The 25,107-nt window shown below is 50.0% G+C and overlaps 2 protein-coding genes and 2 non-coding genes across 4 annotated transcripts in view; 1 reads left to right on the forward strand and 3 right to left on the reverse strand.

Annotated features, from left to right (window-relative positions):
• The window catches only part of SF3B3 (splicing factor 3b subunit 3), a 30,524-nt gene extending 22,099 nt beyond the window's left edge, over positions 1–8,425 (reverse strand). The window contains exons 1-9 of the mRNA XM_063334155.1: positions 8,286–8,425; positions 7,457–7,569; positions 6,717–7,043; positions 5,394–5,566; positions 4,877–5,018; positions 3,666–3,778; positions 2,739–2,876; positions 1,615–1,718; positions 285–450 (exon numbers count right to left, since the gene is read on the reverse strand). Coding sequence (XP_063190225.1) covers positions 285–450; positions 1,615–1,718; positions 2,739–2,876; positions 3,666–3,778; positions 4,877–5,018; positions 5,394–5,566; positions 6,717–7,043; positions 7,457–7,526 — 1,233 coding nt within the window. The 5' untranslated portion in view covers positions 7,527–7,569; positions 8,286–8,425. The remainder of the gene's footprint in view (positions 1–284; positions 451–1,614; positions 1,719–2,738; positions 2,877–3,665; positions 3,779–4,876; positions 5,019–5,393; positions 5,567–6,716; positions 7,044–7,456; positions 7,570–8,285) is intronic.
• On the reverse strand, positions 3,388–3,467 carry LOC134515733 (small nucleolar RNA SNORD111). Its single transcript, XR_010071100.1, has one exon. It is a non-coding gene; the product is annotated as a small nucleolar RNA SNORD111 (small nucleolar RNA).
• LOC134515732 (small nucleolar RNA SNORD111) lies at positions 6,303–6,384 on the reverse strand. The gene has a single exon (XR_010071099.1). It is a non-coding gene; the product is annotated as a small nucleolar RNA SNORD111 (small nucleolar RNA).
• A 213-nt stretch (positions 8,426–8,638) lies between the features above and the next one.
• Positions 8,639–25,069, forward strand: COG4 (component of oligomeric golgi complex 4). Its single transcript, XM_063334160.1, has 19 exons — positions 8,639–8,810; positions 10,199–10,281; positions 10,975–11,089; positions 11,837–12,011; positions 12,617–12,810; positions 13,276–13,381; positions 14,662–14,819; positions 15,391–15,449; positions 16,837–16,970; positions 17,495–17,613; positions 17,808–17,974; positions 18,653–18,818; positions 20,348–20,410; positions 20,905–21,021; positions 22,676–22,768; positions 23,047–23,130; positions 23,437–23,538; positions 23,919–24,047; positions 24,303–25,069. Exons 1-19 carry the CDS (start codon positions 8,664–8,666, stop codon positions 24,435–24,437), a joined length of 2,346 nt encoding a protein of 781 aa, XP_063190230.1. The 5' UTR covers positions 8,639–8,663; the 3' UTR covers positions 24,438–25,069.
• Positions 25,070–25,107: the final 38 nt, after the last annotated feature.

The raw sequence follows: 25,107 nt of genomic DNA on the forward strand, positions 1-25,107 counted from the left end.
AGCCACATATGCCATACTACTGCATTAAGAATGTTTTTTTCAAACACTGAAAACAGTGAAGTGCCGTAGGGTATACCATCTGCTGCCCTGAAATGTCCATTTTTAACCAAAGTCTCTGCAGAGCAGAGAACTGACCACACTGGCCTGATGGTCAACAGAGGAGCAGCACAGGACTGCGGGCTGACACCCGGAGCCCAGGTATAAAATCATGCATCTGTGATCAATTCCTCTGTTAAATAAGATGTACTTATGTGGTGACTGGGAGCTTGCTAATGGCAACATACCTGACAACACAGAATAGGAGACAAACTGTCCAGCTCATCCACCAACACCAGGTTCTTGAGAGGTCGTGGCTGAAAAAAGAATGTATCTCCTTCCTCAAGAGGCATGGCAGAAGAGAACTCTGGCTCCTCGTCATCGTCACCCAGGTGAGCTATCTGGTACAGGTAACTTGAGACAGAAGGCAAGAGCAACAGCATGTTCAGTGCAAAGTCCATGTAGCCTTCTCTAAGGAAGGCTTAGCCAGATATTCAGGCAGCAGGGAGGAGAAAAATCCTTCCCTACATTATACAGCTTTACAATTTAGCCTTAAGGATTGTCTTCTTGGTAACAAAAGGTTTAAAGGGAATCAGAGGTCCGCAAAAACAAACAAAAACCCCACCGCAACCTCCCCCCTCCAAACCTTCTCATTTGTAGCTGTCACTGGCAAGGTATCCCAGGGTTTCAGTGTTTTCTCAGTTTACCCTTGAGCCTTTCAGATATTCTCGTGTTAAAGCCAAAGCACCAACTGACAGCTGAGGCCAAGAGCAAGGCCAATGGCTAAGTCCGCAACTCCAGTGATCTATTTTATTGGAAGACTTTCACTTCATTATTTTTAACCGCACTCCCTGTTCCATCTTATGAGGCTAAATACCACAACAATCAAGTTAAACGTCAGAGGAAAAATCATAAAACCAGACTGATTTACTTCCTGGTTTTAATAAAGCTGAAATGAATATGGCTTCCTCAAAAGCCTGCTTTGTACAACTGAATTCAGATTCACTCCAGTAAACTGCCTGGAGCTCCCCCAAGTGGCTGACTGCAGAGGTAGTCAGGAAGAAGTGTAAGCCTCCAATTCCTGTGAATCCCCCACTTAGACACTGTTAACAACGTGTACAAAGTCTTCTTTGAGTCTTCAGAGCATTCCAGAACCCCGAACATGAGTATCACAGTATACATTTATCAAGGAAAGGACCACAGCTACTGGTAACAAATCCTACCTACTTCTGACTGGGCGGTAACACACAAAAGTTCAATGAAAACTATCAAACTAATTAAAAGGTAATTCATCTGGATACATGATGGACCCTACATGAACTGCAAACGCTGTTTTTCTAAAGCATGTAATCTTTTCTCTGCACTATAATATCTAATCTGAGTTCAAACATCAAGAAAATTCCCCCGTTGTGTCAGTCTAAACCAATTGTTCTGCTCAAGCCATGTGAACAAAGCATTAACTTACCCACTGGAACAGAGGTGTTTTCTTTATATGTTCATTAAGCTCAAGGGTCAGTTTGCAGTCCTGAACACAGTCTGTTTCATGGGAAAAATGCTGACGTAAAATTGTTTACTCACTGGTTTCCGAACTCAGATGCCACAAAGAGAAACCCCGTCTTCAGCACGCACATGGCAGCAGCGACAGGAACTGTGTCAAAGTACTTCAGCCGAATCTCTGTTACCTGAGAGCAGAGGAAGACAAAACTGCTAGAAAAGTACTACAGCTACACATGTGTGATTTAATTAAAAAAAAAAAAGCTGCCTAGCTATCCTCTTTAAAGAAAGGAAGGAAGAGTGGGCCAGGCTTAACTGCATCAGTAGTCTGGGGCAGCAGATTATAAATCACAAAATGCAGCATGCTATTTTGAACAGACAAGTCAGGCTGCCTGTTTTATTCTTAAATGTTCTGGCTTCCGTAAAAGTCAGTTTGGAAAAAAACACCTGCGAAAACGTTGTCTAAAAGAAAGAAGAAATTTGCTCCACTTAACACCAGCATTCCCCAACAGGTGAAAAATCACCCATCCTGAGCAAATTTCTACATTTGATATGGTCACAACAGCTCTTGGTGAAACATCCAAGAACAATCTTAAGACATTTGAGATGCCTCACATGTCTTATCCCTTGTACCAAATTTCACATGTGTAGATGAAGGAGGAACTAACATTCAACATTTACTCAAACACCCCAACTGATATTTTGTATACTAGGACAAGCAGCAGCAAGCCACTTTGAGGTCGTTATTTCAGCTCATGGACCAGCTGTACCAAGGTAGCTACCTCAATTCGCAAAAAGATTGATTGTAGCATGTAAATATTCAATTAAGAGGTGAAACAGAGAGCACCTAATGTGATCAAGAGAAACTAAGTTCCCCAGAATTAGTTTCTGGAATACCTTCTAGCAGGCTCCAGGACCACACTTCACAATACATCTTTTGAAGAAAGGACTGCCTGCAGAACGTCTAAATACGCCCAAGTGACTCTGCGGCGTCATTCTCACAGGATTTTGCAAACCTTGTGCTGCATCTCTATATGAGTAAACACCAATTACAACTGTGGTTAGAACTGTATTACAAATCATGTGGAACACAGGCCACCACACAGCTCAAACCACAGTATTAAATATTTATCACTTTAGAGAATCAGGCAAAATAACTAAGGACTCTTCTCCATGAACGCTTTTATTGTTCTTCATGTGATGCTTACCATGTCTTCATCAGTCTCCAGAGTAATTTTGAAGATGTCTCCCTGCTCTGTCTGGGCCAGGAAGAAGAACATGGACTTGGTCTTATGTGTAGCAGAGCAGACAAAAATCATACCTCGCTCTGGGTCATCCAAGTCATTCTGTCACAGAAGAAAGCAGAGGTCATTGGTGGAAAAAAAATTACCCAGCAAGTGCAGATGTGATTTCACCAACTGAATTATTTCCGTTTTGCAGGTGCCTTGAGAGCTGACAATATGAGAGGAGGCTTTCAACATAAAGTGCACCCCCTCTGTTACACCTGTAGTTACCCTTGGTACATCTCTGCCCCAGAAGGAAACATGTTTCTAAGATACTGTGCCTAAGCATCCCCTCTCCTATCTTTTTTGGCCCTCCTCCCTAGAAAACTCTCTCACATATCAAAGTCAAACACAGAGGAAAAGACTGGAATCCACATACAGCTGGCTTTGAGCACCTGAAGCTTGGCAGGTGTTCAAAGCACTGTCAAAGCACAGTACAATCTACTACAGCACAGGAGGAGGAAGCAGCCTTAGATGTAACAGAGCAGCTGTCGAATTCACCTGCGCACACGATGGCAACCATGACTCACTATCTCAAGTAATGGTATCTTACACTGACGGCACTGCCACCACGGTGCCTGATCAGAGTCTTTGGAGCATCTCCAGCACAGATCTCAGAGAAGAGACATGAAGCAAACTCATCACCTCAGGCTACACCCACCCCGTCTTCCCTCACAACAATACAGGCAGCCAGGAAGGTAGGCGACAGAAACAGACTTTTAACTGCTTTTGCCTTATTGTAAAACCTCTCTGATGCCTTTAACCTCAAAAGGCAGATATCAAGCATGCATTTAGCATTGACAAAGATTATCTTAAAAAAAAAAAAAAAGTCAGGAGTTCCCAAATTCTCACCCGTCTCCTGGGAATTGGGCATCTGATATCAGGCTGGTCACCAAAGTTTTTGTAAGTAATATAGTTTTCAGAACAGATCAGCACCCCGCTAGGTCCATCAGAACCACCAGGAACTGAAACACAAAAAAGAAACGTGAAAAAAAAACCCCTTAGCACAGATCTCACTGACTGCAGAACATTTATTTTGGTTTCCTTTAAAGCAACATAGTTTCCATTGCTCTGTATCACTCTGAATATATAAATCTACTCTTATCGAAGGAGAAGACAAAACACTGAGTACAGCTTCCTGAGTCGGTGTAAGAACAGTGCAGATGGAACTGGGGTACCAAGAAGGAGAAAAAGGAAGGATGCAACTTCAGACAAGTTGCTGATGTTTTACCCTTCCTGGCTTATTCTCATCTAGAAAGCCATGACATGCCCCAGATACCACATTAGCAACTTGTCAGTTAAGCACAATCCTTGCGTTACTAGCCCATTTGCTTGCTGTCGAAAAATCCACCAGATGGTTTTCTGACCTATCTTTCATTTTTTTAGAGTACATTTTTTTTCAAATGCTTCTATTGAAATCCCAGCACAACAAGATATCATCAAAACAGCAGCGGTGGTCAGATCCAGCCCAATATCTGGTGTCTGTCAGCTGCCTACAGAAGATGCAACAACGCGGCATGCATACAAGGATACTCTCCTAGCTTAGCTTTCTTTGTGCTTGGAGAAGAGCCCGCAGCAGTTCAGCAGTTCCCCAGGTAGAAGGCATTAGGCTGGCTTTGCATCCAATCCCTGTAAGGTGGGCTTTTAGCCCATGGATTTATCTGCTCACCTTTTGAACACATATTAGCTGCTGGAATCCCATGCAAGAAAGAGAGTACAACAGCACCTATGCGTTTTCTAAAAATACATGCTTTTGCATCTGCTACCAGCTAACTTCAGCTAACATCTCTTAGCTTCAGAAGCCAGAGAATATCCAGAATACATCTAAAAGAAGAGAAACGAGGAGCACTTTCAAACCACAGCTCTGTCTGTGAATTCTTGCAGATTTCCATGTGTGAACCACCACTTATCACCTGACTCCAAGGTCAACTAATTTATACTAATGGCTCAGACTACCACTGGAACAACTCCTAAGACATGAAGAGTATTGATTCTGTTATCCCTGGGGAATTGGACCCAAGTAGATCCAGGGGAAAATGACTTAGTGGCTCAGTGGGCAGTACCTGTTATAAGGAAGTTGCCGTGCTCTTCCAAGGGCTCACTGTATTTCCTAACAACGTGGTTCAAACCCAAGTCCAGTTCATAAAACGTCAAGGTCTGTTGTGTGTTGGCTGCTGCTTCTCCCGTTGGATCATTGTCTGCTTCCTAAAACACAACACATGAACATGTCTTCCAAGAAAGGTATTAAAGGAGGAGCAAAGCTGATGCACGGGGAAACAGTTTTGAATAACATTAGAACGAAGTCCAAAGGAAGGCTTGCTGGAAGATGCACAAAAAAGGTTCAGAGGAAGAAAATATGCACGTTTGCAGTAGAACAACAAGAATTTAAGAAGAATCACCATGACAGAAGAAACTTGCCTATTGTAACTGAAGACAAGACAAAAAGTAAGCAAGCTCACAACAAATGAAAATTGTCTCAGACAGCAAAAGCAGCCAACGTTCCCCACCTCCACAGATTAAGAATAGAAGAGGAACAACAAAGTTCAAAAGACAGCAAAGGGAAGATCGAGTTCTTCTCACCTCATAATCCATTTCCAGACAAGCAAACATTGGGTTTTCAAATCCCACATCGACTCCCACCACGTGGTAGACCAAGGTATTGGCCTTGTGGGCTTCCAGCGGGGAGGAAATGGTGAGACGAGCAGCAGCATCCCTGTTCAAGATATACACCAGCTTCTGCTTTTCAATCGCACCTGCAAGGAAAGAACAACAGCGCCTGAAGCACATCTCCTGGTGATCAAATCTGATGATAGCTGCAGTCCAATATTGATACACAACTTCACAAGAGAATGTCAGCGTTACTTCTGCTGAAGTTCACCACTGGTATTTATCTCTGCACCGCCAATTAACTTCGAATGTCTCGTTTTAAACGTTTTGGGCCACAAGCACAAATGACAACTCTCGCTCTTTAAAGCCTAAGACTGAGTATCGGGCTGGCTGGATGTATCTCAAAGGGTCAGTCTACAATAGATACAGGCAGATCCACTCACTCATTCCACCACGTACGTGAGAGATGACAGACTGTAGGGAAGGAAAAACAACTTGAAAGAAGTAGCCAGATGTTCCACCATTTGGCCAGAAGACCTTTCCTCAAATATTTTAACTAAAAAAGTATTCTTGCCTGATACACGGCATCCACAACATAACAAACACTTATCACCCTTAACTATCAACGTGAATGGCACAATCGTGCTACCTTCTCCTCCGTGAAAATAAGACTTGTTAGAAAGGAAACAACATTATTGTTATTCCCGATATAAAGGGGCACTTTTGAACTACCTATCGTTGCAAGTCCTTGCTCTCAGCGTGCAGGAAAGCAGCATCGCACAAAGCTGGCTTTGGCAAACCGAGACAGTTCACGTACCAAGTAACTAAGACACCTCATGGTAAATCTTATAGAAAAATCACCCAAGTGTTTTTCTACCTGTGAAGCCTGATCAGAAACGCATCTAGTCGTCTCCACGATACATCTCAGAGAAGAGACATGAATCCGTAACATCATTTCAGGCTGTGGGAGGTGACTTACTACGCTGCACCATGGACGCCTGCAATCCCAACTTCTCTCCCAGACATCACACTTCAGGGCTCTGCGCACCGCTAAGCGAGCTGGCCTCTTTCCAAATTGTTCTGGCCCAACGTTAGAAATAATTTGTGCAATTCCATCAGCGTGAAGGAACCATTCTGAATGCTTGCATTCTCTTTGACATGTCTCATAGCCTAACAAACTGCCTGAGAAGAAACACTTCCCATTATACCTGGCAGAAACTCGCTCCAAAACAAATATCCCCAAGACAGGAAAAAAAAAAAAAAATAAGGAGAAAAGAAGCCGACAGACTGACTTACTGATCATGACGGCGCGGCCCTTTGGGTCTACAGCCAAGTACTGGCCTGGAACAATTCTGCGACATCCACTTTTGCCAAAGGTTTCCTGATGAATCTTCTCAAACACGTTCTTTGAGGGCTGGTACTCCAGAATAACAATGCGCCCCGAATCGCTGCCCACGACGATATAGTCTTTGGTGCCACCCGTCAGCCTAAAGGCCATGAGGGAGCGAATGACTCCGAACACTTCCACGGTCAGCAGGGTGTGAACCTTCCCCGTGTTGGGATCGGGGCGGAGCAACTCCAGGATCTTGCCCCGGGACACAACAATTTCTTGTTGTTTGGTTCCTAAAGAAGCCAGAAGATGAAGGAGAGTTAGCAACAACACAGCAGAACACGCACCTACAAGGAGATAAATCTTCGCCACCACTAAATACCAAGGAGTTTTATGATTACTACGGAAGAATTCAAAGCAACTAATTCACCACGTTGGGCACCACTATCGTTTGAGCATCTTTTAACCAACAAGGAAAGCAGACAAAATACTAAGTTATAGGTAATCAAGCCAAACTTTTCTTGATCTTTCCACAAGTTACAACAGCTCAAGTACCACACTGAAGAGCAAATGACAATATATCAGCGAAACAAAAATGCTCTACTGAAGCAGACTAGCTTCAGCACCCAAACTAAGTAAAAAATTAACATGTTTTTTCCACTGCCACCCGCAAGAGCTCAAGCCAAGATGCGTTAGGAGAGATTACCTGAGAAATTGCCATGGATGGCATAGCTAATGCCGGTGGCTCGCTGCAACGTCAGGTTGTAGAGGAACATGGTGGCAACAGGTCGGCTTCACCTTGTCACAACTCCACTGAGTCTGCAACAAGCAGAAAAAAAACCCCAAACTTTGTAAAATAAAAAACAGCTTTCCACACAGCACCCAGAGAGAACCACCCGCTTGTTTGCCTGCATGTATCACTTTATGTTTAGAAGACTGACTGGCACCCCGCTAAAATTATTTGGTATTTAGTAACACCAAGAGGCAAAAGGCTCTCCCAAAGATAACCAGGCTGCCGAGCATCAGCTGAGCTCCCTACCGCCGCGTGACTGCTGAGGGCTCCCTGCTAATTACTGCTCTTACAGTTTTAATTGTTCAGAAACCACAGAGTTAGGGAACCCCTCTAGAGCTGCCCTGCGCCGTTACATTAAACGTGAGCCGAGCTACCCGCAAGGGCTCGGGGCGAGCGCCTGAGCTCATTCCTTCCTCCGGGGCTAAGGCGGGAGGAAAGCTCAGCTGCACACAGGCCGCTGCGGCCCCCAGGCCAGGGCAAGCCGCCCCCAGGCCAGGGCAACCTGCCCTCAGTCGCCCCTGAGCCTTACCAAGGCCCTCGCCGAGCCGGTAGCCCCATCTCCCCCCGCCCGGGCAGCAGGCTCCGGGAACGGGCCCCGGATCAAGGCCCGGCCGCCCCCCCCCACAGACCAAGCCCCGAGGGGCCCGCGGCCGCTCCCCCCGCCAAAATGGCGGCCCGCACCGCGCCTCCCCAGCCGCCGGGCCGCCGCTGGGCGGGCGCGGCGCGGCGGGGCCACCCTTACCGGGCGGATGGCGATGGATGCTGCTCCTGCCTAGGCCGGCGCGCCGCCGGCCCGCTCCGCCATGAGCCCCGCGCTTGCGCCCTGCCCGCCCGCGCCTCTTCGCGGGGCCCTTCTGCCAGGCTTGCGCGCCCGCGCCGTGCGTGAAGGGCAGGGCTGCCCGCAGCAACGCCTGAATGATCACGGGGCGATGGTAGCCACTCCCCGCAGAAAGAACCGCCAGAAAAAAAACATCTGGACGCATTTCAGCGTAGAATGCCGGGGGAGAGTGAGCTTCCCGCGCCGTTAGGTGGAGCCGAGCGGCCGCACCCGTACAGGCACGAGCAAGGGCATCCCCGACGGGCCTGACAGCGGTAGAAGCCGTGTCAGCTGTATGCCAAGATGGCGACGGCCACGGCGCCGGGCCCGCGGGTGGCGGCGGGGGAGGGCGGCGGCTCGGCCGCCTCTGCCCTCTCTATGGAGCGGATTCAGTCGCTCACCGACCTGGCGGACCTGGAAGCTGCCTACAGCCGGCTGTGTGAGGAGGAGGTGTGTGGGGGGCCGGCCGGTGAGGCGGTGGGGCGGTGCGGGACGCGGCACCCCGGAGGGTGTTCGCTGCTCCAGCTCCCTCCGGGCCGTGCTGTAGTGACAAGGAGAGCGGGTGCCTCGTTGTCACGGTTCCTGTAGTCCCGATCCTGTACACAGACATTAAGTGCAGGCTCGGGCCTGGTGGGGCGACGGTGTCGCCTCCGTGGCACTAGTCTCCCGGAATCGTGAGCGGATCCCTGCGGATTCAGGTTCCTCCCGCGCCAAAAGCTCGGCCAGGGGAGGAGTTTGTGGGTTGCCTGACTTAAGAGTTGTGTCATGAGGTTTGCTTAACTGATGCGGTCGGCAGGCTGGAGGGGAGGGATGCCATCCAGAGGGACCTGGACAGGCAGGAGAGGTGGAACTGTGCAAACCTCTTGAAGCTGAACAAGGCCAGGTGCAGGGTGCTCATGGGTTGGGTCAATCCCAGGCACAAGTCCAGGCCAGGCGGAGAATGGGTTGGGAGCAGCCCTGAGGAGAAGAGAAGGACTTCCCGGTGTCGGTGGATGAGAAGCTCAACATGACCTGGCAACGTGCGCTGGCAGCCCAGAAACCCCCTGCAGCCTGGGCTGCATCCCCAGCAGCGTGGGCAGCAGGGCGAGGGGGGGGATTCTGCCCCTCTGCTCCGCTCTGTGAGACCCCCCTGCAGTGCTGCCTCCAGCGCTGGGGCACCAACAGCAGAAGGACACGGAGCTGTTGGAGCGGGGCCAGAGGAGGCCCCGGAGATGCTGGGGGGGCTGGAGCCCCTCTGCTGGGAGGACAGGCTGAGAGAGCTGGGGGGGTTCAGCCTGGAGAAGAGAAGGCTCCGGGGAGACCTTCCAGCCCCTGCCAGGCCCTAAAGGGGCTCCAGGAAAGCTGGGGAGGGACTCTGGATCAGGGAGGGGAGCCATGGGACGAGGGGGAAGGGGTTTAAACTGGAAGAGGGGAGATTTAGGTGAGATCTGAGGCAGAAATTGTTTGCTGTGAGGGTGGTGAGCCCCTGGCCCAGGTTGCCCAGAGAAGCTGTGGCTGCCCCATCCCTGGAGGGGTTCAAGGCCAGGCTGGACGGGGCTTGGAGCAACGTGGTGTGGTGGGAGGTGTCCCTGCCCAGGGCAGGGGGTGGCATTGTGCAGTCTTGAAGGTCCCTTCTAACCTAAACCATTCTATGATTCTGTGCTTTGGAATGGCATAAATATAAATATTTACAGGATTAAAATGAGAGCTTAGGAAGGATTTACTTGTCATCCGAGCCCTTGGAAGAGCTAATACCTTTTTAGCTGCATGTGCTTGATTTGGGTGTAGAGTCTGTGATAAGTTGCTGGCCTGGAGGAGAGCTGAAGTCACACAGGACTTTCTTCGAACTTTTCTTTCAGAAAGTCGTGCAGGAAGAGCTGGATGCCCTCCTGGAACAGCAAAGCACTATAGAGAACAAGATGGTTGCACTTCATCGCATGGGGTTAGTGATCCCCACCCTCTCCCCTTCTTTCTGCTTTTGTGCACTGTTCAGTACCTCCCTGCGTACTGCATGATGTGAAAATTCATTTCAGTGTTGTGAGGGAAGCATGTTCCTTCTCAGAAAATGTCAGACTTTAAATCAGTTTGTGGTAGGGAGGATCCTCATCCAAGTTCTTCCCAGCAGCACTAACAGAGGGAACACCCTTACAGTGACCAACCCATTTTGGCGTAGGGCGAGCAGTTCTTTGAAGTTTTCACCCCAGATACTTTTAGTTTTCAGCATCAATGCTTGGATCGGAGGTCTTGTGTCAGGCTGTTTACAGGTATGGACAAATATTACCTGCCTCTTCATGGGGAGCTTGTGCAGGCAGTCTGGAAAGTCATCGTAAGTGGCCTCATGTCTAGTAGAGCACAAGTTCACAGACTTCATCTTCCACCTCAGAAGTGAGGAGTATCTTAAAGCCTCAGTGGCTCATTGATGTCCCGTCTGGTAGCAAGACAGTTGTTAATCTATCCGTGCAGCCTCCTCCAAAGCTGTCTGATTTTGATGCTTTGCTCCTGTAGGAGAGGCACGAAATGAGAGATACTGTTGCTGACAGGAGCAGTTGGGTTTGGAGGAAGAACCATCCTGCTGTTGCAGACCATCCGACTACTTAATATTTGCATCTCATGTTCAATTCATTTGTGTTTCCAGCCCTAATCTGCAGCTTATCGAGGGGGACGCCCAGCAGTTGGCAGGGATGATCACCTTCACCTGCAATCTGGCCGAGAACGTCAGCAGTAAAGTCCGCCAGCTCGACCTTGCCAAGGTAACTGGACCGAGGGGGTGTTTGGGACTTGTCACCACCAAGCCATATTCTGTCTGCTCGTGTGCTCACGGCGCGATGAGAGAAATGTGCACTTTTCTTCAGTGGGCTGGAAACTGCTTCATGCTTTGTTTTAGCATTTTCTAGTGGTGTTAGGTGATGGTATCTTGCTGGGCTCCTGGATGTTGCAGCATACAGGAGTAAATAATACATAATGATTTGCCATATAGTGCCTGGTTCTCCAGCATTCCCTTCTGTCCGTGCAGCTCCTGGTAGAATATGGTGAATTAGCTGAGGTTAGTTTTCGTTAGCACTCTTTTGTCAACTATTGCAGCGCTGAGGACAGTGGACATGGTCGTTGTCACCCAAGAGTGGTCAGGGATCCGGGCCGTCATATTCTTTGTACAGAGGTAGGCTAAATGGAGTCAAGTCCCAGCACCCAGCACAACTGCTTAAATCCAAACAGATGTTGTGTGGTTGCGTCTCTGATCTCTGCCTGTTTGATAAAGTGGAGTACGGCCTCTGAGTTCAATCTGAGTTTTGACAGGTAAATGCTATTCATCTTTTGGAGTCGTTGACCTTAGGACTTTTTAAGTGGGTTGGGGTTTCTGCTTACGTAGTTGTTTATCGTGTAGAGAAGTATCACTTCAGTCTGCTTCTTCCTTGTTTTTCCCCCATGCTGTCTTCTTATAATTCTCTTTCCCTGGTCCAGCCTGCAGCAGAAAGCCTTACTGGTCGCTTTTCTTGCAGAATCGGCTCTATCAGGCCATTCAGAGAGCTGACGACATCCTTGACCTGAAGTTCTGCATGGATGGAGTTCAAACAGCCCTGCGAAATGAGGATTATGAACAAGCAGCAGCCCATATCCATCGCTATCTGTCTCTGGACAAATCAGTGATCGAGCTCAGTCGTCAGGGCAAGGAAGGTAAGTACTGTTTCTGAGGAGAACCTGATAAGTCACCTTTCCAGTTAACTAGTGGCTGCATGATTTCCCACGACAGATAGCCTCAACTCAGTAGATAAAGCAGAAGAGCTAATGCTAGCCAGAGATCTTAGTATGTTATAGAGTAACATAGAGGTGAATGTTTTTGAAGCATTGTTAGGTTTGAATTATCATCAATTGAAAGGAGACTTCTTGGAACATGGCTTTAATAGCATTTCAGGTGCTGACTAGGTGAAGGACAAAATGTGCAGGACAAAAGAAGTGAGGGAGAAGGCTCTGTCAGGGAGAACTGTTGCAGTATTATGGTGTGCTACCAAGCAGAGCAAGTGGAAATGAAGGAGTAAGTTGCCTGATCCCTGAAAGAAATGTCCTGGTTGATGTGTTCGCATCCTCCGTGCAAGACCACGACGTTAGCCGTGTGTACATCACACATGTACCTTTGCCTGTAGGGAAATTCCAGCGTGTCTTCTGCCTTCTCACCCTAGGGCTGCACAATGTTGCTCTCTCTTCTAGGAAAAACGTAGCCCTTGATAGGGTACTAACATTGTGCTGTCACTTTTCCATTTCTTTTCTGTCCTTTTGACCAGGGGGCATAATTGATGCCAACCTGAAGCTCCTGCAGGAAGCAGAGCAGCGCCTGAAGACAATTGTCACAGAGAAATTCGACACAGCTATGAAGCAGGGAGATCTGCCCCAGGTGGAACGGTTCTTCAAGATCTTTCCTCTGCTAGGCTTACATGAGGAGGGGCTGAGCAAGTTCTCAGAGTACCTCTGCAAGCAGGTAACAGGTTCTGTGAAACATACCGTCTGGTCTCCGAGGGGAAAGCAAAACCCAGTCTCTGTCAACAGATGTTGCAGAAGGAGATCTTGGCTCTGGCTTGTTAATCTTAGAAAGCAGCACTGGCCTTCGTTCCTCTCTCTCCCTGTGCTTTGCGCCCTGGGATGGTCTTTCTGGTGTCTGAACACAGATCCCACTGGCTGCCTGGCTTCTCCTCTGTGTCTTGCTCATTGTGCTTGCTTAAAACTTGTACAAGGGAACCCGGAAAAAAAAGAACAAGCTTCTGCCTTTCTTTTATCCTTGAGTGTTCCACAAGAGAGGAAAGGATCCCTGTTCAAACAGCAGCAATACCTCTTGCAATGGGAACACGGATAAAAGCCCGGGGATCTGTAGGGCAGGTGACAGAGGTCCACCCTATGGGATGAAGAATATCTTTGTTACCAGCTGACCGGACCTGTTGTCATGCAGGTGGCCAACAAAGCAGAGGAGAACCTGCAGCTGGTGATGGGGACAGACATGAGTGACCGTCGAGCTGCTGTCATCTTTGCGGACACTCTGACACTCCTCTTCGAAGGTAATCTTCCTTTCTTTGCTGGTGGATTGAAAATACTCTGTGATGGACAATCTCATCAATTTAAATGCTTTTAATTCTAGTTCCAGGACATCACAAAATGTTTCCCATCCCCTTTGAGCTATGGGAATGTCGCGCGAGAGGGACAGGGACACAACTAATAGACTTTTTCCCAGCCAGGAGAGGGCGTTACAATAAGCAAGCTTTCCTATGTACAGCTTGCAAAGGCACAAAGTCAATTTGCAAAGGATTTTTTGGCTTCCTCCAGGAATGAGACTCTTCCTGTTCTCTGCATCCTCAAAACAAATGGGCATTCCCTGAAGTTTTTTTTCAGACAAGCAGCTCTCCAGACAAACAAATCAAATCCCTTAAGACTGAGCAGCTGTTGATGCCTCCAGTCCTAGCTCTTCAAGGAGGACCAGGGAAAAAAAAATCAGAGAGGGAAGGGAGAGAAGGGAATAAGAATGCTCTGTGGGAACGTCGCCAAAGACAGTAATTGAGATCCCATGGTGATTAACTGCCTTCTCTATTAAGTCTCCTGTAACTCCAGGCCGCACCAGTGCCAAGTCACTCTCCCAGCCTGGCACCCTTGCTGCTATTGAAGGTCCTTAGAGCCACCGAGGCTTTCTTGGCACTAGCATCAAAAGCGGGGGAGCGTTGCTAACTCAGAGTAGAGAGTTTGTGAGAAGAAAACAATCTTGGAGAGCTATGTCCTTGGAGATGGGCTTTATTCTCCAAGGAGGTCCTGCCTTCACTAACGCTTGCTCTCCTGAGCATTGGTGTGACAGATAAGAGCAGAGCATGATTTTCCTAGCACTGCTCTTCTCCTGTAACCTGGTAGGTGCTGAAAGCTGAGACTGGATTTGAATGGCAGTTACGTCCCCTGCCAGTTTTAGCTCATGCAGCTTTCTCCTGTGGAAGATTCATACCTTCATACCTTGTATCTTGCTGGGCAGGAGGGCAGCTGACACACAAGGCACGGCAGGAGCTCTCTTTAGGAAGAGAGATGGCTTCTGCTCCAGGAGATTTGCACTGCAGCCTTGCAATAAACGGGAGAGGATGGAAGGTGGCTTATGCAGAGAGAAGATGCCATGGAACAAGGGGTGGTGATGACAGGCCTCCAGTGAGGCACTACAGAGTGGCTTGAGTTTCTCAGTTTATCTGGGGAGTGAATGATCCCTTGTTAGGTCCAGACTGTGACCGGTATAGCTCTGCTCTGGGTCCAGACTGGATGGAAACTCCTGCTTGAGTCTCTCTCTTGAGCTTCCCCTCTCCTTCTGCAGGGATTGCTCGCATTGTGGAGACCCACCAACCCATTGTGGAGACCTACTATGGACCAGGGAGACTGTACACCCTCATCAAACACCTGCAAGTGGAGTGTGACCGGCAGGTGGAGAAAGTGGTGGACAAGTTCATCAAAGAGAGGGACTATCACAGGCAGGTAAGAGGCATATGATGCTGCCTGACGCAGCCACCTGCAGCCTCCATCCAGCTCCATGGGCTGCGACTGCCATAGCAGTGGCAAAGTTTGACCTTGCGTATTGAGAGAAACCTTGCTTTACTCCATATTTGTGCTGGTGGGTGAAGGGGTCCAGCCTGTAGCTCTCCCTTCTCCTGCAGAGAATGATTATTGGGAGCCTGGTAAATGGACCCTGGACACAGGGTGCTTTGCTCTGCAGGTCCGTAGGGCGCCTTCAGTCCGTCTTCCCATCTGGCTTGTTCCTGCTCCTGTCTGTGTTCCAGCTCACAGGGCTGCTGTGACTGTCTCATGGTCACATACCTTGGTGTCTCTGTTGGAGTTCCTATCCCATCGCCCTTCCTGGCAGGCTGAGCTCCTTCTTGGAGGAAGAGGTGAACTGATGCAGTTCCCTTCTCTAGCTCTGCTTCCTGCAAAGCTTTCCTATGGCCCCGCCTGAGTAAGCACCTCCTTAGGCTACAGCAGGAGAAGCGGCTGTTAACTCCAAGTCATCAGCAAAGACTTTGATGACTCCCCCTTTTTTTTGTGATTGCAGTTCCAGCAAGTTCAGAATAGCATGATGAGAAGTTCTTCTGCAGAGAAGATTGAACCAAGGTACAAACAAAACCTCTTTCTGCTCTCTAACCTTCCACTCTTGAGCTGTTGTTAATGCTACTTAGCATTTAGATAACTCTTTTGGTCTTCCAGACAGTTTGTGACTACTAAAGCATAAAATCTAATTGTTAGATGTCCTTCGCTGCCCTTTTATAAAGGCAGCTTCTGTGGTGGTGCTTTATTTTGCTTACTCCTTACTTTTAAGCCTTGGCCCTAAGCATTGCTGGAGGGCTGGCAATATCACTGCGCACGAAGGACTGAGACTTTAATTGCCTATGCTCACCGCCTATCGGTGGTCAGAGTACGGTCCTCGGAGCCCACGAAATGGAGCAGCTCCCTGGGCAGATAATTCGTGACAGAATCGGGAATAAATCTTTGGGTCCTATTTAATCTGTAGTGCTGCTGCAGCGACTCTGTAACATCAGTTTCTTGCTAACGAACCAAAGTGCTTTAAATCCCCCTCCTTTTCTTTTTATCTTAAGTATTTGTATAGCCCTAAAGTAAGGCCATTTGAAAGCACCCAGCCCTTCTGGCATTGCATGACTTCTAAACGTGCCTTGAAAGAAAACTGCCATTCCCCAAGCAAGATCTGTCTGTGAGCCTGCATGACCAATTATTTCAGCATAAATATAAAAATCCACTTACTATTTGCTCTGAGTAACTGTGCCTGTATCCCAGGTTTTCCGAGCTTTTGCTTTTTCATCCATAAAATAAAGATAATGGTTCCTTGTCCCACTTGTGTGTTGTGAGGCTTTGAGCAGGATTTGTAAAGTTCTGTTGTGCACGCTGATGAAAAAGCTGCTGATGTGACGGTCTTTTTTTCCATAGTCATCTCTGATATGAACACTGTGTTCTGCACGGTCACGTGCTTTTTTGGTCTCACATTTCCTGAGCTGTTGAGCATAAACAGATTCTTCATCATTTTCAGAAAAACACATGAGTCTGTGCACAAGAGATGGAGGAGGCGGCAGGGACCAGGCATTTCTAGCACTGGCCATGTAGGGCTCACAGAATCGTAGCAAAACTGAGGGCTGCCAGAGGTCTCTAATCCAACCTCCCACTCAAAACAGGGCTAATTCTGAAGTTGTATCAGGTTGGTTAGAGTCTTGCAGCACTTACAGCCGTGATTTTAACGTGGCTGTTCTCACGTCCACGAGGGGGAAAAAAAAGCTTCTCTGTAATGATTTTTTTCAGGATGTTTTGATTGTATGTGCGTTCTTTGCACATACCAGTTATTCTGCTGAGCTTTGCCGCTCGACGGCACAGATGGAAAGGGACAGTATTGATCTCATAGGAAGACAAAAGAGAACACACTGCTTAACCAAGTTAAATTAGTGCCTCTCCTTTTGTAGTTTTGCTACCTTTGTTCTTGCTATGTTCCTTCTAGGGAACTTGACCCTATTTTAACGGAAGTCACCCTGATGAACGCCCGCAGTGAGCTTTACTTGAGGTTCATCAAAAGACGAATAATATCCGATTTTGAGGTGGGGGACTCGATGGCCTCAGAGGAGGTAAAGCAAGGTAACACCTTGAATACCAATACTTGCAGGTGCTCTGCTCCTTGCAGCCAGAAGTGGAGATACATCTGAGTTAGTGGCAGAGCAGAGGGATACGGGGTCTGCAAAGGCGCTTTGGGAACGCTCTCTGGAACACAATCGTGTAGCCTGGCCTCCTCAAATCTGTTTTCAGCGCGGGTTGTTTCCTCTAACAGAGAAACCAACCTTAGGAATGACTGCAGAGCATAATAAACAAGGTCCCCCATGAGAGGGAGGGCCCTTTGATCTGCAGGTACAGATCCCAAAGGTGGAGACCGCGGGGAAAACAGGCTCGGTGTTTTGGGTACTCCACAGAGCTCTGGAAATCACTTCTGTCACCTGCAAAAGTCAGCGTAGCAGTATCGGCTCCACAGTTGAGGCCTGTGATTTATTCCAGGCTGGGCTTTGCAGACATGTGTCTGTTGGGTGCTCGTGAGACAGGCAGCAAGGGGATTAGGTGAAACTGCTTTCTGGCAGTCCCTGCTGATGGCTCTCTTTTGTTTTTTGTAGAGCATCAGAAATACCTGGACAAACTCCTCAACAACTGTCTGCTGAGCCGCACCATGCAAGAGCTCATTGGCTACTACATCACCATGGAGGAATACTTCATGAGGGAGACCGTCAACAAGGTAGGGCTCAGACTGCTGCTTGCAATAGCCTGCACTCCCTGCCAGCGGCTGAGACCTCTGCGTGTGCTCCACAGTCCTCTGCTGAGCATCCCTAGGGAGGGAGATGAGTGCATGGCAGGTCTGCACCCAGTCACTGCTCGGGGAGGACACCTTTGCTCGCTGAGCTGAGGGCACTGAGACAGCTTTCTTTGCAGGCTGTTGCCATGGACAGCTACGAGAAGGGCCAGCTCACCTCCAGCATGGTGGACGACGTGTTTTATATAGTGAAGAAGTGCATTGGGCGCGCTCTGTCGAGCTCCAGCATAGACTGTCTCTGTGCCATGATCAACCACTCCACCACCGAGCTGGAGTCTGACTTCAGGTAATGAAAATATACCAGGTTCATTGTAACTTGCCTCCACTTCACATTCTGCAAACAGTGCTCGCTGTCAGATGGTCCCCCTTGTGTTCTTCACCTCTGAGCCTCTGGTTTGTCATCTCCATGGAAGATGCTGGTAGGAAGCAGCGTCAGGTGTGGTGCGGGAAGCTGGAGCTGGGCATACTTTTCTCACAGTAGTGATGGTCGCCTGTAGGACAAACAGAAAAAGGAACCTCATGGCCCAAAATCCCTATGAGACCAAGTCACCACGTAGCATTGGAGTGCTACCCTGCTTGATGACACACAATCACCCCTAATTGTTCTCTGTGTTGCCTGTGAGATTGATTAGTAACTTGAACTTGGGATGATCCTGCAGAAATTGTCCTGTTCAGGTTTTTCATCCCAATGTGGGAGGGGGGAACTGTGACTGAAGACAGCGGACAGCTGCAGGCAGGATTTGGGGGGAAGCTCAGAAATGGAGTGGTTGTGTTTTTCTTTCAGCCTTGTGTCCTTCAGATGCTGTCAGGAGATATTTGCCAGCCTTCCTTTGTCCTTGTGACGTTCCGCTTACCTTGTTCAGGTCACAGCTCAGCCAGAGTGCTGTCCCTTGTCACAGAGCCCAGCTCTGCTGTGGCTTGCAGTATTTGCTCTAAGCCCTGGTGTGTTCTGCTTGCCCCCTAGGGAGGTTCTGTACAACAAGCTGAAGCAGGGCTTTCCAGCCACGACCTTCCAGGACTTCCAGAGAGGGGTGACCAGTGCCGTGAACATCATGCACAGCAGCCTCCAGCAGGGCAAGTTCGATACCAAAGGCATTGAAAGCACCGATGAGGCCAAGCAGTCCTTTCTGGTGGGTTTGGTGGCTGGTCTGGCGTAAAATGAGTTGCGATGAGGGGAAAGACAGCGGGGAGCTCTTGGGAACAGGATTGGTGCAACTATCACATGTTCAGAGAGCCTGAAAACCTGACTTTGGATGTCTGATAGCTGCTTCTGCCTCACCTCATGTTTGTAGGGCTTCCACACCAGGCCTGTCCAAGTATGATCCTGTGACTGCTGCAATGATGGTTCCCTCCAGGCTGGGGAAGAGTCTGTGCTCTTTGGAGATGTCCGTCAATCCTGTTCTTCACAGGCTCTGCACAAAGGTGGTGGGAGAGTGTCTCATCCACACCTTCCTCTAGATGAGAAAGTTTTCTGGCCCAAGCTCTGGGCTCCTTTGTTCTCGCTCATCAGATTGGAGAGTTTCCATTAGAGCAGGGTTGTCTGCTCTGCTTGGCCTGCAGGATCTTCCTGTTGTCTTCTCCAAACAGCAGCTCCAAACAGCAGCACTGCAACTCTCTGGTGCGTGAGCAGGCCAGAAGAAGGCAGTGAGCGTTACAGACCCTTTGGAGAGCATTTGAAGGGCCGTCACTCCTCTCTTCTGCAGCATAACACATCCTTCCCCATGGGGGGATGCTGCATAGACCTTGCATTGTAGAAAAGATCTCACTGGGAGAGCAGCTCTGGATCTGCTCTCTCCTCTCAGCCAGCTCTGCTGTTTGAGCAGACCCGTGGGCAGAGGCTGAGAGTGCTGGAGAGGAGCTGGCTCACCCCGACTTCTCTCCCTCTCTGTAAGTTGCTGGGAACACCCAGGCTTGCTGTGAAGGGGCTCCTTGGGACTTTCACTGTACGAGGAGAGAAGGCAACAAAGGGAGCAGGAGGGACTGAACTCTTCCGTTTCATTAAATTCTTGGTTACAGGTTCCTGCATTTTTTTTTAAGCAAAGTGCTTAAAACGTCAGTTCTCCCGGTGGAATTCCTCATTCGCCTGTCAGCTCGCCTCATTTCCCTGTCTGCACAAACCCCTGCCTTATACTGACATTTAGTTCAGCTTCAGCAGGTCGAGAACAGTCTGTTCAGTGAAGAACAGATACTCATCTGGCAGGAGGGGTGCTGATTCCTCCTGCCGAGGTACAAATACCCTCCTGCTTCCTCTGCTTCTCCGGACACAGCGTATAAACCGTCACCTCCAGCCGCTCCTGGTCTGTTGTACTTCATATGCAGTCACAGAAAGTTGGGGGTGTATCCTCCTTTCCACCAGTGACCCACAACTGGGGCTTCCCCACAGCATTGTGGACAGAACGAGGAGGAAAAGCGGCGTAAAGTAAGGCAGACTTTGTACTAGCTGCAGGTTCGGCACACGTGCTCCGTTGCTGCAGCTCAGCTTCATGCAGCTCCATGAATCTACAGTACTTCGATCACGCAGTAGCACCTCTCTCCCCTCAAATATTTGCGTTTCAGTCTGTAGCATGAACTACGTGGAGAAAACATAAGGACTTGGGGCTGAGGTGCTGGGAAATTCCAATGAATTCTACGTGGGGTTTGTTTTGTTGTTTTTTTCCAGGTGACCTTAAACAACGTGGAAGTCTGCAGCGAAAACATCATGACCCTGAAGAAGACTTTGGAGGTACGGTCTGGATTCTTTACTGGTTTTTCCATAATGAAATTTGTAATATCCTCTCTTGAAGGGGGGTGGGGGGGTAGTCAAATAAACCACCTGGACTTCCAATATGCCCAAATTCCTGAGGTCTTTGCCCTCCAGCCTTAGGAAGGCAATTTTGAGCTGGCAGAGCAATTTCCGGCTGATACATCAGTAGGAGCTGGAAATACCAGTTCCTCCAGCTTGTCCAACCTGGCACAGACTGGGAGCCAGTGGAATAAAATGTGCATCACGGAGAAGTTGTGGTTTTCTGGTTCTGGGCTTAGATAGCCCCTGGCTTCCTTTCTTGCTGTCCTCTTCTCCAGCTGGAGCCAGCAACCTCTGTCTTCACGGGGGCAAGAGCTTGGCGCCTCTCTGAGCCTGCAAGTGTGCTGGTGGGCAGCCTGAGCTCAGCAAAGGGAAGGGGTACAAACAGCCCAGGTCATTAATTTGCGACTTGCTGGTGGATCTCTCCCCTGCAGAGCGACTGCAGCAAACTGCTGAGCCAAGGCTTCGGGGGCGAGCAAGGGCAGGCCAAGATTGACAGCTGCCTCTCCGATATGGCCGCCGTCTCCAACAAATTCCGTGACCTGCTGCAGGTGAGCGTCTTGCTGAAGTTCTGCTGGTCTCCCAACGCTGTCTGGCCGGTGTCTTCAGGGCGAGCTCGGGCAGGAATCATTTCAGCCCAAGCCCTGGGCCACATATGACTCCAGGAGTGCTGGGTCGGGCTGCAGGAGGGAGCAAATCAGTCAGCCTTTGAGGCATGGAAACAACTCCAGCCCATTCGCGCAGCCGCACTGGCTGGTGGCTGCATGAAAAGCGCTGGAAGCAGCTGCAGAGCCAGAAGGGATGTTGCTCCATTTGTCCTCACTCAGCACAGAGTCGTAGTTGGTTCAGCATTTTCAGGAGAAGAAATATTAATAGCCTTTCCATCTCCTCCATTCTCCCTTGTGGCACAGCCCGTTGTCAAGTTGTCCAGAGCCTCATTAGGTAATGCTGAAGGTGGAGAAGGGCTGCGCTTCCCGCAGGTTTTTCCTCCTTTCCCAAACGAAAATACTCCCCGGCGGGGGGGCAGAAGGCTCTCTGGCTAAATCCATTCTTGTGTAGCATTCTGGGGCCTGTTGCCTTAAAATTTCACAGCGGCCTCTGGCAGGGAGGGGAGCAGGAAGACGTGCTATCTGCTGTGGAAGGAAGCCAAGCAAACCAGAATAGTTTGAACCGGGTTTGCCATCAACTTTGTACTCCACCGAGGGGCCGGGCCATTTTTCGTTTGGCTTTGCGGTTCGCTGCAGTCAGATGCCTTCAGAGCGGTACTGCCGGCAAACTCCCTTGAGGCCTGCGGTCAGTATCGAAACCGAAGAGCTCATCAGTAAGGAGTAAAACTCTCCAGTCTAGCGCTAGTGCAGCATTAAAACTGGCTGCAAAGCAATCAAGAGGCTGAGCAGCAAGCTCCTGCGCTGCCTGAGTCACGCGCACATTGAATTTGCCTTGGAAAAGGGCAATTGCCAGCAGGGCCTGCTCAGAAATGCCAATTTTAGTTAAAAACTTTCATCAAATGCCAGGCAGTATCGGTACCTGAACGGTTTCATGCTGGGTGAGCTTTTTTGACATCTTGCTGAGCCGAGCGGAGGTGGTTGGCAGGAGAGGGCTTTCAGAGAGCTCTCCAGCATCGAAGCGGGCAGAACAGCCTTTGCTGACAACCCGCTGCTCCGGGGAGATGGCGTGTGCTGGGGTTATGATTAATTCAGGGAACTAACTGTGGTTACAGCTTTTATCCTCCTTTTAAGCTTCACCTACCGAGCTCAGCTGCACTGGAGGTGGGATGCATCAGCTGAGTCCAATCACATTGTCCTCCTGGCTGGCGCCAAGCAGAAAAGCTGGTGTTTGCGTCCTTCCCTACCCTGGTGGGATGCGAACCGAGCGCCTCTCTCCTGCCAGGAAACCTCTGGAGCTGTGCAGGGAGGGCTGGGCAAGCACGAGACCTTCAGACCAGGCTGCAAGTCAGCCCAACAGCAACTTCTGCGCCATCATCTTTCCTCTTTTGTTGTTGTGGTGTCCTCGGAGCCCTCCAGCACTGGAAGAGGGTGGGATCTGGGACTCCTGGGTTCAGTTTCCCTGTGCAAATCTGTGGGTCGGTTTCCCCAGCTTGCAGTGAGGGTGCGAGGCAGCATCAGGACAGCCTGGTTGTAAAGGTTTTGTGTCGTTGTGCTCAGTCGCTCTCCTGTCCTCTTTCTGTCCCCCTCCGTCCCCCAGGAAGGTCTCAACGAGCTGAACAGCACAGCCATCAAACCCCAGGTGAAGCCTTGGATCAACCTTTTCCTCTCCGTCTCCCACAACATCGAGGAGGTGAGGCTCAGCATTCTCCGCTTCCAGCCATAATTCTGCACTCTCTGTCCTCCACTCAGCAGCGTAGAGCAGCCGCTGTCTCATTCCCCTCCGTTCTCCCCTGTTTCCCTGGCACGGAGCAACAGTAAAATGACCCGGACCTTGCTCTGCATCCGAGCCTGGAACGGGGTATTCGGCTAGAGAGGAGCTTGAGGAAATAGAAAGGGTGGAAATGGAAAGGCCTGTCCCCCAGGCCATTTGCCTGCACGTAAACAACCCTTTTTGTGTTTCAATGTCAGGAAGAGTTCAGCGACTATGAAGCTAACGATCCTTGGGTCCAGCAGTTCATCGTCAATCTGGAACAGCAGATGACAGAGTTCAAGGTGAGCGAGAGGGACAGGACAGCCAGACCTCCGCGTGGCACTTCCCAGCTATTTCCCTGCTCAGGGGAACAGCAGACAGACGTCCTCTGGTGCCTCGCAGGGCTCTTAAGAGATCAATCACCCCCTTCTCCTGCAATTCTCAAAGCCTGCTTGCAGGCCCTACCTACTTGGATCGCTTTTGCCAGAGGTTTCCGCTCGCTGAGCGTGCAAGTGATGGGTCTTTATCTGAAAGCTGTCATAGGGTTGTTTTTTGTGGATCTGCGCACGGTTGTTCCTGACAAGAATGACACCGGTTTCTGCTTCCAGGCTGGGCTGTCTCCAGTGATTTACGATACCCTCACTGGTCTCATGACCAGTCTCATAGCCATCGAACTGGAGAAAGTGCTGCTCAAATCCACCTTCAGCAGGGTAAGCAAAACACCATCCTCTACCCTGTAGAGTCCCTGGCTGGGCTGCAAACCCTCCACCGTGAAACCCTCATTTCCCTCGAAGGGATGGGGCAGGGCAGAGGCAAATGAGCCTCGAAGAAGCTCTGCCACGGCCAGTGCCTGGCTCGGGGAGACCTTGCATTAGCACACGGAGGGAGAAAGTGCATTTTGTGGTGGGGCCGGGAAGATACGGGGGTTTTTGAGGTGGGTCTAACTGTAAGCCAGTTTAACCTGCAATAAATGGGCTAACTGGAACCCTCCTGCTCAGAGACCTTCCCCGGCCCCCCTGTAACTTCTGTTTAATGGTGTGCTTGGCACAACCTGCTCGGAGAGCTGACAGAGCTCCCTCGGTCCCCACAGCTTGGCGGTCTGCAGTTCGACAAGGAGCTGAGGTCTCTCATAGCCTATCTCACCACAGTCACCACCTGGACTATCCGCGACAAGTTTGCCCGTCTTTCCCAGATGGCTACCATCCTCAATCTGGAAAGGGTGAGCTGCACTTTGTCTGCTTTTACTGGGGGGATTGCAGGAAGCCCAGCTAGCCTCCATGTGGATTTAGTGGGCTCATCCAGATGTTGGCACGCCTATGGGTTAGGGAGAAGCTGGAGAAGTTGCTGCATGTCTGATGGGTGTTTGCCTGCAGGGTTGAGTGGCAGGGAATACTGTGACTGTAGCCAGAGTTTGAACTCACCTGCGAGGGCAGCTGGTGCCGAGTTGTCTCCTGCAGCTCTCCTCTTTCTCCAGGTGACGGAGATCCTGGATTACTGGGGCCCAAACTCTGGCCCGCTCACCTGGCGCCTTACTCCTGCCGAGGTCCGGCAGGTGCTGGCTCTCCGAATTGACTTCCGCAGCGAGGATATCAAGCGGCTGCGCCTGTAGTTGGTCGGTGTTTGGGTCGGCACCGCTCTGGAGGTAAAGGCAGGAAGGCTGCAGCCCTGGAGCCTGACCAGGTCCTGCCCTGGGTCTGGCTGTTAGGTGGTGTGGGGATGGGGTGACGTCTGCCCTTCTGCTCCTGTTCTTTCCTGAGCCTGGGAAGAGGAGCCGCCATCTTTTTGCAGGAGCAGAAATAAGGCAGCGGAGGATCTCTCACGTTGAGGGCAGTGTGACACTATTTCTGAAAACGTGCAAGTCTGAGGGACAAGCCTGTGCCGGCTCCTGACTCCCTTCATTCTGCTGCCCTGTGGGAGGCACAGGAGCTCGGGGAAACTCTGGGGCTGTGCGCTAGGGTTGAAATGTGGGGCTGCACAAGAGCTCTGCCCGTGCTGCTGGCTGCAGTCGTGTTCTCTCTGTGCCACCAGTTTAAGGGTCAACTCCTGGAGTCCTGCACATCACGAGCCCTGGCTCTCTCCTGGTGGTGATGGGGACCATTCTCTAGAAGGGAAAAGGAATTATTTCCTTGTGGGAAGGGTGCTTGGAAAATCCCTAGGATGCTGCTATAGGAAGCTGGGCTGTGGCCCTGCTGGCTCGCTGTACAGCTACTCTGTAAATATAAATAAACCTCGCCTGGCTGAGCAGCAGCCTCGGGTGGTTTGTGTGTCCCTGGGCCTGG

This window comes from Chroicocephalus ridibundus, chromosome 4, assembly GCF_963924245.1.
Source record: "Chroicocephalus ridibundus chromosome 4, bChrRid1.1, whole genome shotgun sequence".
Taxonomy (NCBI): domain Eukaryota; kingdom Metazoa; phylum Chordata; class Aves; order Charadriiformes; family Laridae; genus Chroicocephalus; species Chroicocephalus ridibundus.

Coding starts and splice junctions, on each gene's coding strand:
- COG4 (XM_063334160.1), top strand. CDS start 8,664: ATGGCGACGGCCACGGCGCCGGGCCCGCGGGTGGCGGCGGGGGAGGGC. Junction 8,811..10,198: donor GCCGGCTGTGTGAGGAGGAG/GTGTGTGGGGGG, acceptor CTTTTCTTTCAG/AAAGTCGTGCAGGAAGAGCT. Junction 15,450..16,836: donor GCAGAGAAGATTGAACCAAG/GTACAAACAAAA, acceptor TGTTCCTTCTAG/GGAACTTGACCCTATTTTAA.